Genomic DNA, 13,311 nt, shown 5'->3' with positions numbered 1-13,311 from the left:
AGCAGCCGGCCCCGCAACAATGAGGGGCAGCCCGGCGGCAAGCAGCAGGGGTCCGGCCCAGCGGGAACTCTCCTGAGTTCCCGGGGGCCCAATCCGCCCCTGCTACATGCATGTGCTTACCAGTGAGTGCTGGTCTCTGCTTTGTCTGGAGGGATGGGTACGTGTTGATCATGCTGACGCCTCCACACTTAGTGGCTTCTGTGGTGCTGTGTAACCTTGGCAAAGGTCCATAATGGGACCAAAACGTCAGACTGCTTTTTTTTAAGGATGCACCCCGTCTATGAACTTATGTTTAGGTGAGTGCAGGGTTCTTTTCTAAAAATATATATACATAAAGCATGCAAAAAGTGTGTGTGTGTGTACGAACATTGGTTATATTCTTACAATGGCAGCTGTTAAGTTGTAGGATATATTAGCAAGTGTACAGTCAGTTCTTGAAGTTGACTGTCAAAATTGTGTGCATGGGGAAGAGATGGCACCAGGATGCACTATGGGAAGAAGGCAAGCTAGTGGGGGCTTGGTCACAGCCATTCATGGGGATGTTACTTTGACACGTACCACCTACCTAAACATTGTTGCAGAACAAGTACACCCCTTCATGGCAACAGTATTCCCTGATGGCAGTGGCCTGTTACAGCAGGATAATGAGCCCTGCCACACTGCAACAATGTTCAGGAATGGCATATGTGGAGTCTTGGGGTTCTATTTACTAAGACTCTACATATTGTGGAGTTAATGCCACTCCTGCTTCAGGAGCTGGCTACCGCAGCTGTTACTAAGATTAGACCTGCCGAGGAGGGTGAACGTTAAGTCACCCCCTCGGCGGTAACAGCTAGCACTCCTAGCAGCAGCAGTGACTTTTTTAATTTTTTTTCAACAAACTTTATTTACAAACGGCCAAACTGACACAGCTCAAGTCCTGCTTCTCCAGTGGGGAGAAGCAAATATCGGCAGCTAGAGGAGGCGCTATCACCTACCCTCCAACATGACCCGTTCCATTAGGTACAAAACACTTTGCTCCTGGACTTTCCAGCTAATGTATGATTGCAATCACCTGTGTTGAACTAGTTAATTGATGAGACAGGTGTTTCCCCACAGGTGACTGCAATCATAAATTAAAAAGGAAGTCCAGGAGCAGAGCATTTTGTATCTAATGGAACGGGTCATGTTGGAGGGTCTGGTATCACTCAACGGTAAGTGACCTATCCCCTTAGTAATACCTGTGACACTCAGCGCTGCCATAGGTGTCTATGGCAGCGCTAAGTGCCTCAGGTGCAGTGCGATATTGTAGCCTGCACTTAGCGCTGGCAGGTTGCAGGCAGAGAAAATCCCTTTAGTACATACTGAGAAGCGATATGTACAGGGATTTTCTCTGCCTTTAGCGTTTTCCCCCTTTTCTCCCCTTAGTAAATAGACCCCCAAGTGTGTTGCGTGCCAGCGGTCACTAGATGGCGCCTGATGGAGCAATTCAATTATTGCTCAATTCAGGCATGCACAGTCACTGGCACTGACATTTCTACTCACAGCCCCCTGAGCTGGCCAGTAGCAATGACCAAAAAGTGACCCATTCAGCACACAAAACGGGACCTTTCACTGGTGCAACAATGTCCCGTGTATTTTGATGGGCTGCTATCTAGTATATATCATGCATTATTTTAAATATCAAGGATATTTAACATTAACCTAGTACTAGAGATACCACAGCAATAACTATCACTTCACTGCCATGATCATCACCAGGACAGCCTCTTATCATAGCTTCTGTCGGCAACAGATCTTTGTACATAACCCTAGAAAAAAACATTTCTAAATGCTGCGATATGCGGCAACCAGGAAATAGGCTTGTACTGCATGTCTTAGATTTGACTATCAGAATGTCGGCAGTCAGAATTCAGATGCCGAAATCCAGACAGGAGTCTGAATCCCGCCTCCAGAATCCCGACCACTGACATCCCGATGGTGAGTTTTAAGGTTAGGGTTAGGCACTAGGGAAAGGATTAGGGTTAGGCTGCATAAAGGGAGGGTTAGGGTTAGGCTGCATTTAGGCTGCAGGTGGGGAGGGTTCGGTTGTGGAAAAGGTCGGTTGGGGGAGGACTAGGGTAAGGGTTAGTATACTTACAAAATTATGTTGAGATTCTGGCTGGCGGCATGCGGACCACCAGTATCCCGTACCCAACCCTTAGATCTTTACTCATGATTTCTGGCTCCTTACCTGTTGTCGGCCGCTTGGGTTGTGTTCTGTTCACATTCACATAGGTATTTTCCTCATCTACCAGATAAGTAGCCCCTACAAAATAAAAGGAGTCAGTAAGGGTAGTTCATGAACCCAGAAAATCAGAGACCCCCTAAGGGAGATGAATCAAAAGAAGACAGGTGGAGAAGTTTCCTAATTAAATGATAGCTACAGTAAGTATATGATTGTTTGCTCTAAGCAAATTCTTCACTTGTCCTCTTTAGAAGGTTTGATACATCTCCCCCTCAGTATTTTACATAATTGCCCCCATTTGTATGCTTTTCTATACAAAGGGATAAGGAATTCATACATTCTGATTTTTGGAACTGATCCTGAAAAATAATTTGTGGCTCCTTTTCCTGGATTCATTGGTCTGGCATGATCACGGGGGGCGGGGCTTAGCATCGGTGGGGGGTAGCAGCGACGGTGGGTCGGCGCATGCGCGGGCTCTTAGCCGAGGTATTTTTTCCAAAAATACCGCGACTAGAGTGCGGATGGGATCCGCAGGGACAGAGCTTTATCGCAAGCTCTGTCCCTGCAAGAGATTTATAGTAAATCCCTGTGATATTGCCTGAATTCGCAATGCAAATTCACTCAGTAGTATCACACTACAATCCGCATTCAATATGCAGATTGTAGTAAATAGAGCCCATGATCTGTTATAAGTGGATACTCACATATTCACATATGTGTGAGGACCAATATTACCCTGCTACCACAGCTGTACTGTCCTGAAGAAACTAATCCCTGCTACCACAGCAGTACTGTCCTGAAGAAACTACACACTGCTACCACAGCAGTACTGTCCTGAAGAAACTAATCCCTGCTACCACAGCAGTACTGTCCTGAAGAAACTAAACCCTGCTACCACAGCAGTACTGTCCTGAAGAAACTACACACTGCTACCACAGCAGCACTGTCCTGAAGAAACTAAACCCTGCTACCACAGCAGTACTGTCCTGAAGAAACTAATCCCTGCTACCACAGCAGTACTGTCCTGAAGAAACTACACACTGCTACCACAGCAGCACTGTCCTGAAGAAACTAAACCCTGCTACCACAGCAGTACTGTCCTGAAGAAACTAATCCCTGCTACCACAGCAGTACTGTCCTGAAGAAACTACACACTGCTACCACAGCAGTACTGTCCTGAAGAAACTAAACCCTGCTACCACAGCAGTACTGTCCTGAAGAAACTACACACTGCTACCACAGCAGCACTGTCCTGAAGAAACTAAACCCTGCTACCACAGCTGTACTGTCCTGAAGAAACTAATGCCTGCTACCACAGCAGTACTGTCCTGAAGAAACTACACACTGCTACCACAGCAGTACTGTCCTGAAGAAACTAAACCCTGCTACCACAGCAGTACTGTCCTGAAGAAACTACACACTGCTACCACAGCAGCACTGTCCTGAAGAAACTAAACCCTGCTACCACAGCTGTACTGTCCTGAAGAAACTAAACCCTGCTACCACAGCAGTACTGTCCTGAAGAAACTAAACCCTGCTACCACAGCAGCACTGTCCTGAAGAAACTACACACTGCTACCACAGCAGCACTGTCCTGAAGAAACTAAACCCTGCTACCACAGCTGTACTGTCCTGAAGAAACTAAACCCTGCTACCACAGCAGTACTGTCCTGAAGAAACTACACACTGCTACCACAGCAGCACTGTCCTGAAAAAACTACACACTGCTACCACAGCAGCACTGTCCTGAAGAAACTACACACTGCTACCACAGCAGCACTGTCCTGGAGAAACTACACACTGCTACCATAGCAGCACTGTCCTGAAGAAACTAAACCCTGCTACCACAACTGTACTGTCCTGAAGAAACTAAACCCTGCTACCACAGCAGTACTGTCCTGAAGAAACTACACACTGCTACCACAGCAGCACTGTCCTGAAGAAACTAAACCCTGCTACCACAGCTGTACTGTCCTGAAGAAACTAAACCCTGCTACCACAGCAGTACTGTCCTGAAGAAACTACACACTGCTACCACAGCAGCACTGTCCTGAAGAAACGAAACACTGCTACCAAAGCAGTACTGTCCTGAAGAAGCTACACACTGCTACCACAGCAGTACTGTCCTGAAGAAACGAAACACTGCTACTACAGCAGTACTGTCCTGAAGAAACGAAACACTGCTACTACAGCAGTATTGTCCTGAAGAAGCTACACACTGCTACTACAGCAGTACTGTCCTGAAGAAGCTACACACTGCTACTACAGCAGTACTGTCCTGAAGAAACTACACACTGCTACCACAGCAGCACTGTCCTGAAGAAGCTACACACATTATCGTTCATATCGTGCATTTTTTATCGTACCGTGTGTACACACTTATATTCAAATATTCAGAAATACTGGATTTTCTTAGCGTGACTGAGATAGTGACACCTTTGCTTTTTGATGGTTCAATGTAAACAAACTTTATCTAATGCGCAACATTATTAAAAATATTGTATAACATCATCTTCAGGCTGTGTATATAAGGTGTATATGAAACAAATGAATTTCGTATATGTACACAAACTTTGTTTGATGCACAAAAGTATTAAAAAATATTGTATAAAATTACCTGCAGGCTGTGTGTATTATTATTATTATTATAATTTATTTATATGCCATCACAAGTATTCCGCAGCGCCTTACAAAGTACATAAACAAATTGTTGACAAGCGACTTGCAGAACAATACAATACAGGACCAGGACATGGATAATATATATTGCTACATTAGCGACCATAACACCCAGATAAGCAACAGAGCATAAGTAACCAAGCATTAGGTGCCCTAGTGGTGAGTAAGAAGTAGATGAAACTAAAGTAGGGAGAAGCACAAGAGGGCAGATAAAGTATATTGTGTATGAGGTGTATACACAGGTATTCAGATTCGGGTCCCATCCCTAAGGTATCTCGTTATGGTAAAATGCACGTGACACTACACCAATAGTCCCTCTTGTCGACATTTCAGCTTTAATAACTTTCGTCAGGTTATTAAGACTGAAACGTTGACAAGAGGGATTATTGATGTAGTGTCACCTGCAATTTTTTTTGTGACCTAACAAGACCTGTGAGTGCCGCAGATTCCCCCTGCTTGTATACTTTATCTCTGAGGGCACCCAGGCATGTACTGACTGTGGAGGAGTGCCAGCTACCTGCTTTTGTATATATATATATATATATATATATATATATAAAATAAACAAGGATAGTGCAGTCGTGAGAATAGTAATCAAATCAAACTTTACTTATAAAAATGCTCACGTACATCATAGATAAAAACTGTATGTGTAACCCGGCAGGCTGTTTCCATCACTCAGTGGATCTGCATAACTGCTGACAGATCTCCAGGATATCGCTGCCTCTGGACTCAGCAGATGACTTTCCTTTGTCTCACGTTTCTTAGCCAATTCCCAACGCGTTTCGTCATCGACTTTGTCAATGGTGTACATAACTCTACCACCAGTTCCCATCTCTTTCCTCCCTCCATAGTTTCCTCCACCTCCTCCCCCTCCTTCCTCTCCTCTGTCTCCCTTCATCCCATCTAGTACTCTCCACCATATCTCCCACAACTCCATTATTATTTACTCTTTTTCCACCATGGTCCTGCTATTCCACCACTAAGCCCTGCACCCTCCCTTTTCTCCAAGTTACCTCTCTTCTCCATCCACACCACACTAAACCTCCACCTTGCCCACCACCTGCTGTCACCCTTCCTCATTTTGAAGCCCACCACATACGCACAATATCCTTATCCCCCTGCTCTAAAACAATTTTAACCCCACACTACAGTAACCCTAACAATCTCACTCTTCTCTCTCCTCTTAAATCTGTCCCTCTCTCCTGTGTCCTCTGGAAATGGTCCCCGTCCATGATGCCTTCATCTCCAACTCCTTGAATCTCCTAGCTATCGCCAAATCCTGGATTTACCCATCTGAAACCACTTCTCCTGCAGCTATCTCCTTTGGGGGCCTCACAGTCTTTCACACTCCCTGGCCTGGAGGTTGCCACAGTGTTGGGGTACTTCTATCATCTGGTCACCCCCACCAACTCTTACATACTAAACTCTCCATTTCATTCTCTCCATTCAATGCTCATGACATTTGCTTCTTCCAACATCTTCCGAGTAGCTACCTTTTTTTGTTCCCCTGGCCTTAGCTCAAAATTCCTTGAAAACTTTCTTCCATGGCTCCTAATCTTCAATGGGCTCTCGAGACCCCTTTCTTTCTGAAAGCTTTCCAGCGCTCATCCTAACCCACTACTCCATGTTCTTTCCTCACAATCCAGCCCACTTGTGTCACCCCTGTTTGTTTGCCCCTCCCCTTTAGAATGTAAGTTCTCACGAGCAGGGCCCTCTTCCCTCACGTGCTTCTTCTTCCCTTACTTATATTTTAATTTACAACAGCACCTAACACTTGGTTGCTGACACCCTGCATTCAGCACTGTTATGCAGCAATTTTTTATAAATCCTGTATCTGTCCTTTCATTGTTTGTACTGTTAATAACTGTTTTTCTTGTGTGCTCATTTGTTTATGTACTTTGTAAGGCACTGCAGAACCCTTGTGGTGCCATATAAATAAAGGATAATAATAACAATAATAATAATAGTGAGAACCGCTCATTGGCTGAGAGATGGAAAGCTCACCTCTCTCAGCCAATGAGCGCTCAACCTCTCATTCGGGTAGTACTGTCTTTGTAGCACAGTACTAATGTCCATTGGGCGCGTATTATGTTTTTTTTGTTTTGCCAAGCCCATGGATTGCCTACTTTGGACCAAAGAGGACCAATCCATGCATAAGGCCCCCATACACAGAGCGATTGGCATACGATGCGATCTTGTATGCAATCGCCCTTGAACTCTCTCCGGCAGCTGAAGTGAACGATGTCAGTGAGACCCATCTGTGCTGCTGTGTATTTCAATGACACAGATGCACGTATGGACAAGGAGATCTGTGCTACATGCATCTGTGTCATTGACACAGAGCACAGACAGGATCAGAGAGACCCATCTGTGCTGCTGCATATATATATAAAAAAAAACCTGTGTAAAAAAATTAAAAAAATGGCGTGCCCCCCCCAAAAAAATTGCAACCAGCCCCAGGCTTTTAGTGACCCAGTGCTGGTTGTGCTTAAATACAGGGGACAAACAACATAGGGGTCCCCTGTACTTAGGCACAACCAGCACCAGGCTAGTCAGAACCAGCCCTGGTTGCCAAAATACGGGGTACAAATGATGTAGGGGGTCCCCTGTACTTTGTGCAACCAGCACTGGGCTCTGATCTGGTTATGGAAATACAGGGGAAAAAAATTGTATGGTCCCACTGTATTATCCAGAACCAGCACCTGACTTTTTCTGGTGGGGGGCTAATGCCACAGCCAGGGGAGCCCTTTCACTGTGCTCCCCAGCCAAATCATTTACCCTGACCACTAGTCAGCCCAGGCCAGGTATCCCTGGGGAGCTGGGGACCCCCCAATAAAGGGGTCCTCCTCTCCAGGGCTGATAGCATAGGGCTATCCCCGCCAGGCACCACTGGGTCAGTGGGTTTCGGTTTGATAGTGTAGTGTAGTGTAATGCATTTCAAATAGTTACAAATATTGTCTTTTGCTGTGGAACTGCAGATCCCAGCAAGCCTCCCCCGCATGCTGGTATTTGGAGAACCACAAGTACCAGCATTCTGGGCACTACAGACCAGCTGGTATCTGTAGTTCCACTGCAAATGCAATATTAAAATAAACACTGGACACACACCATAGAAAGTATAAGTTTATTAAACATACATGCACTCACACATGTACACACACATGTACACATGCTCACCTATGTATCCCTGTAGCCATCAGTCCCCTTCTCCATGTAGATTATCCATAGGCGACCTGTAAAAAAAATATCCATACTCACTGTCTCCTATGTGAAGTTTGGGTCCTCTTCGATCCAAAGTAGCCAATCCCCGGACTTGGCAAAATAAAAAAATGAACAGCGCGGACCCATGTACTTAAGTACCGTCCTTTAAGAATGGTACTTCACGAATGAGAGCTTAGTGGTGGTATTTCACCATGGAAACCCCGCCGCTGAGCGTTCATTGTCTGAGAGAGGCGGGACTTCCACCTCTCAGCCAATGAACAGTTCCCACCATTGAAGTCAATGGTAAGAACTAGTACTACAGGTACTAGCGGTCCCGTAATGCCCCACATGCTGGTACTTGTGGTTCTCCAAGTACCAGCATGCGAGGGAGGCTTGCTGGGATGTGTAGTACCACAGATAAAGACAATTCTATTTCTTACACCACATTACACTATCAACCCGGCACCCACCACCCCAAGGGTGCCGGGGATAGCTATCAGCCTCGGCCTGGGGTGCCCTGGAGAGGGGTTCCATTTATTGGGGGGTCCGAAGCTTGCCAGGGATCCCCGGCCTGGGCTGACTAGCGGTCAGGGTTGATGCTTCGGTACGGGGGGCATGGGGGAAAGGGCTTCCCTGGCTGTGGCATCAGCCCCCACTAGAAAAAGTTTGGTGTTGCTTCTGGAATATACAGGGTAATCCTACTAATTTTTTTCCCCTGTTCCAGAACCAGGACCGGATCAGAGCCCAGTGCTGGTTGCGCTAAAAACGGGGGACCCCTACATTGTTTGTCCCCTGTATTTTGGCAACCAGGACTGGTTCTGATTAGCTAGGTGCTGGTTGTGCTTAATACGGGGGACCTCTACGTCTATGACATTTTTTAAAAACATTTTTTACACTTGAAAAATTTTTTCACACACAGATGCAGGCTTCGTCAGCCTGCATCTGCAGCTGATGCTGGCTACCACCCCCGGGTCCTACTGCCCACCGCTCGGCCTGCCTCAGCCGCTAACAGCTGCACCGCCGCCTGCTTTCTCCCCCAAGTCTCAGCCTGCTTCCTTCCCCCCTGTCCCGGCCCCTGCTACTGCTCACAGAGGACAGCCATCTTGGTGCACCCAAGTGAAGCCACAGTGAGTACACCTGCTGAAGGCACCTACTGAGGCTGCGCAAGGAATTGAATCTTCCTATCTCTATAATGGCGCAATTGAGAGGTAATAGTTTAAAAACTGTAACTTTCTCAATTACCTGAACCCCAAAAGGCCCTACCCAGGAACAATAGCTACCTAATAAAGCAAACCCCAAGTTTAAATTTGCCCCCTACCCTGAGTTATGCCTTCCCAAAAAGTGTCAGAAAAAACTGACAGTTGGAAATTTAGATTATTCCCAAATCCTCATTGTTTATTTTCTTGCCCTGAAATTTGGCATGCAGCACCAAGCAACAGTTCTACCCACCCTTGTTGAATTTCAGCTCGGTACCTCTAATAGTTTTTGAGGTGTTGCCCCTTAAACACCATGCCCCCCCTCCAGAACTCTCTATGGAGAGTACCATTTTTTTCGATTCAGGTTTACGACTGTGCCCTTATAATATACAGATATATATATATATATATATATATATATATGTACATAATAGTATGTACATGCAGGTCAGCCATTGGTTCATCCCCAACTGTGTCTCTCAACCTTACCCCCCGTGTCACGCTAGAAAAATATAAATAAAATCAACAGGATTCTTCAATCATTTAAGTTAATTGCAAAATGAGCTATAAAAACATAATAAATTACATTAATCCAATATTCATATCAGATCGCATTAATATCAGCAGTGAGGCTCTCCAAGCATAGGGCAATTCCTTTTCAGTTTGTAAACCCAATGTTCAGTTACTCGATTATTACATGAATTCAAAGTTCAAATGAAATGTCCCTAATGGGAAAGACTTGCAGGATTCTTATGCAGATAAGCAGATACATTCTCTTAGGTTAATAGTTTTTCAATTACAATGTTTAAATATGATCACCACATTTTGGGAGGTATGGAATGAGGTCACCTTGTAGATGGGCAGTCATTATATTAGCAATATGTATACTCTTATTTATTTCCGTTATATTAAATAGCAATGTTGCGTAAGTGTAATATAAATGATCATACATACGTCTTGTGTGTACAGACCAAACCTCCCTTTCTATGTCTGACTTCGCTGCCTGTCACAATAACACCAAACCATAGTCACCTGTCCTTATTTTCTGGTCGGTAATATTCCTCATCTCTCTCCCGTGTGTGGATCTGCCAGTTGTTTTCGTAATTGCTGGAAAGTTTACTAACTTTGGTTTTATCAAATCACGTTCTGTTTTTCTTTTCTTTACTTAGAATTATGACGACCACAGAGAAACGGGAAGTGAAATCCTTATATTTAGCAAAAAAACCTCCTCATTTCAAATAACCTCAACTGTCTAACAATAACAGATACATGGCTCACACAGACATTGCTCAATGCAGCCCTTACACACGGCGTGTCTGACCCACAGCTCCAGACCTTGCAGACAGAGAGGTGGAAATGTGCAGTTACATTATCACTTTTAGGGGCTTATTTATCAATTAATATTTGTGGGATATCCATAAATGGTGGTGCACGCAAATATTAAATATCCCAATGAATGTATATACAGGTGACTGTAACAGATATTGGGTATATCTGATGTGATTGCCCTTGCATTGTACTTGTTGTATTAGTGATATGAATAAAATGCATACTTTGTGAAAAAGTCTCCAGGGGGACACTTGGTGCAGCTAAATTACAAAGTCCATGGTGAGCCAGACAGGGCTATTTGCCATGATTTGAGAATATTGTAGGTTTATGTGAACACATCTGTCAGAGCCAGACTTGTTGGGGCCCCATGGCAACTGAGTTGTGGGGGCCCTTCCATAAAACTGATAGCCCCCTGCCTGCCCACTACCGCAGGCACTGATATGCCCCTTACCTTACCTCAACTGCACTCTGACCCGCGGCGTCTTCTATGCTGCCCGGATCCGGCTATCAGCAGCAGGCAGCAGCTGTGATACTGTAGTGCTGAAAGCTGGCCAGGCCGTGGGAATTTTGACCTGATTGCCAGCAGCAGGTGACGCTGCCGAGAGCTGGCAATGTCGGGGGAATACTTGTGGCAGTGTGGGGGCCCTCAATGTGTGGGGGCCCGTGGACAATCGCCCCATCTGCCCTCCCTATAATCCGGCCCTGACATCTGTACATACCTCCGATGGGTCTGATTCGGAGGTGTGCGCAATGTCTGATGCAGTGAGGCGATTATTTGCTACTGCACATGCACCATAACTGCGCACACACTGTGATTGGTTAGCTACGATGGTCACATAGGATTTATTGGCAAAATGATTGACAGGTAGTCAGCATTTGGGGAGGTAACGGCATGCACTAGTCAGCCAGAGTGAATCCATGTGCAGCTGGCATGGCCCAGCCGTCCTAGGTGAGACGCTCAATCTGAGACAGCAAAGGCTTGCTCAGAGGTGTGATGTGCAACCAATGTTTATGCTTTTATACGTAAGCGGCGGATATGAGAAGCCGGCAGTGGAAATCTCTGTGACAAATAACATACGAACGAAATCAAAACTGTGCATGCAATTGCGTGCAACTCTGAGTTGTTGTCACTTAGATTTGTAACTCCCCCACCAGAATCGGGACAGTTATCAGACCTCTCAGTTCTCTCCTACATGTTTTTGAAGCTTTTGCTACCTGTTGCTGCTTGTATAAAAAAACTCAGTCGCTCTTTGTCTGGCTTCTGGGATGTTGGCAGGGATGGCTTGGCCATAAGGCTTACTGGAAAGTTTCCAAGTGGGCTGATGCATCTGTGTGGCTGCATGGCGATTAGGATTTTTTTTTACTTGTAGTCTTGCCCCCAGTAGCATAGAACATCTCACATAACAGACAGCCACCGGCAGGTGTCATAGCAAGCAGAGAAGCCAGCGGAGGAGCTATTGACATTGCGAGAAGAGGCTTATAACGGGACTTCTGGTGGACAGGCCATCCAGCATGGTCACTTTTTAGGTCAGCTTCAACAGCAGATAAAGAATTCTTCACCATCCTCCTCTTTTACCCCACTAACAGGGTTACTTGATTGCTGCCTGTGTTCTCCAGCACCTAAGTTGGGGGATATTTTTGTTTTTTTCTCCAACCTGGAGTATTAGAATAACCCCGGATCCCTGCCATTGAAATTGACGACCTGTATGACTGCCAACACCCTGTTTGGCGCAAAAGCTGCCTAGGGACACAGGAACTGCCTGACTATACCTACTAAAACCAGTGGCATTGGGCATAGTATTTTTAACATCTACCTGCCTCCACGGTCCCATGCAGCTGAGGCAGTGTGTCGCGAATCGTGCCTCTGTCTTGGCAGGTCCCTGTGGTGCGTCGAGGCAGTTTTCCCCTCCCTCTCTCCCTTATAACCTGGTTACGAACCCATTAGAAGCTGCCTGCTCGGGTGGAGGAGCCCTGCATCATTGACTGGCTGTTGCTGACTCTCGGGGCTGCCTGTCCGGCTTTGTATTATTGTTTCATTGGTTAGGTACGACTTAACTATTCTGCTTTGTCTCCATTTCAGTACTAATAATTTAGCACCATCTTGCTGCTTGTTATGTATCACAATACTACCACCTAATGGTAGCATTTGATATATGCTTGCTTTTTCAGTTTCACAGGGGCCTATTCATCAAACGATAAAATAGCCCGGTAACCATGCGAAAACACTAGTTTCCGCATATTTAAGTTACTGGGCCATTCATCATCAGGAGTCGGATAGGACCCCCTTGGTGTTCAGCAAACTCTGAACACTGAAAGTTTTCGGAGTATGCTGCCGAGAACAAGCGCCATCTTCAGACAGCGCTTGCTCTCATAGCCCCACTCCTTCCTATGGAAAGGAGTTTTGGGGATGCAAAGAGGGATCTGAGGTGATCCCTCTGCTGCCTCCTCACTACCTCCCCGGCGGCTGTGCACATACCTGACCTCGGTTAACGCATGCGTAGCCAGGCCGACGGGGAGGAGGTAAGTAACACAGCTACTGTACATCTGTAGCTGCGATACTAAGAGAGGAGACAACTGCTTTTCGAAGCAGTTGTCCCCTCACCGGAGCAATGATGAATTGCTCAGGTGTAATCTAACTCCCTGCTGTGAGTTGGATACTTAAGTATCCCTCACAGCGAGTTCATTACTTCATCATCG

At 45.8% G+C, this 13,311-nt stretch overlaps 1 protein-coding gene across 1 annotated transcript in view; it reads right to left on the bottom strand.

The window, feature by feature from the left end:
- LOC148430339 (hepatic lectin-like) overlaps positions 1-10,388 on the bottom strand; it is a 31,196-nt gene extending 20,808 nt beyond the window's left edge. The window contains exons 1-2 of the mRNA XM_088466618.1: positions 10,318-10,388; positions 2,213-2,287 (exon numbers count right to left, since the gene is read on the bottom strand). Of these exons, the coding sequence (XP_088322744.1) occupies positions 2,213-2,287; positions 10,318-10,351 (109 nt within the window). The 5' untranslated portion in view covers positions 10,352-10,388. The remainder of the gene's footprint in view (positions 1-2,212; positions 2,288-10,317) is intronic.
- Positions 10,389-13,311: the final 2,923 nt, after the last annotated feature.

This window comes from Taudactylus pleione, unplaced genomic scaffold (assembly GCF_031769625.1).
Source record: "Taudactylus pleione unplaced genomic scaffold, aTauple2 ptg003972l, whole genome shotgun sequence".
Lineage (NCBI taxonomy): Eukaryota > Metazoa > Chordata > Amphibia > Anura > Myobatrachidae > Taudactylus > Taudactylus pleione.
This window is presented reverse-complemented; position numbering and strand designations above follow the sequence as displayed.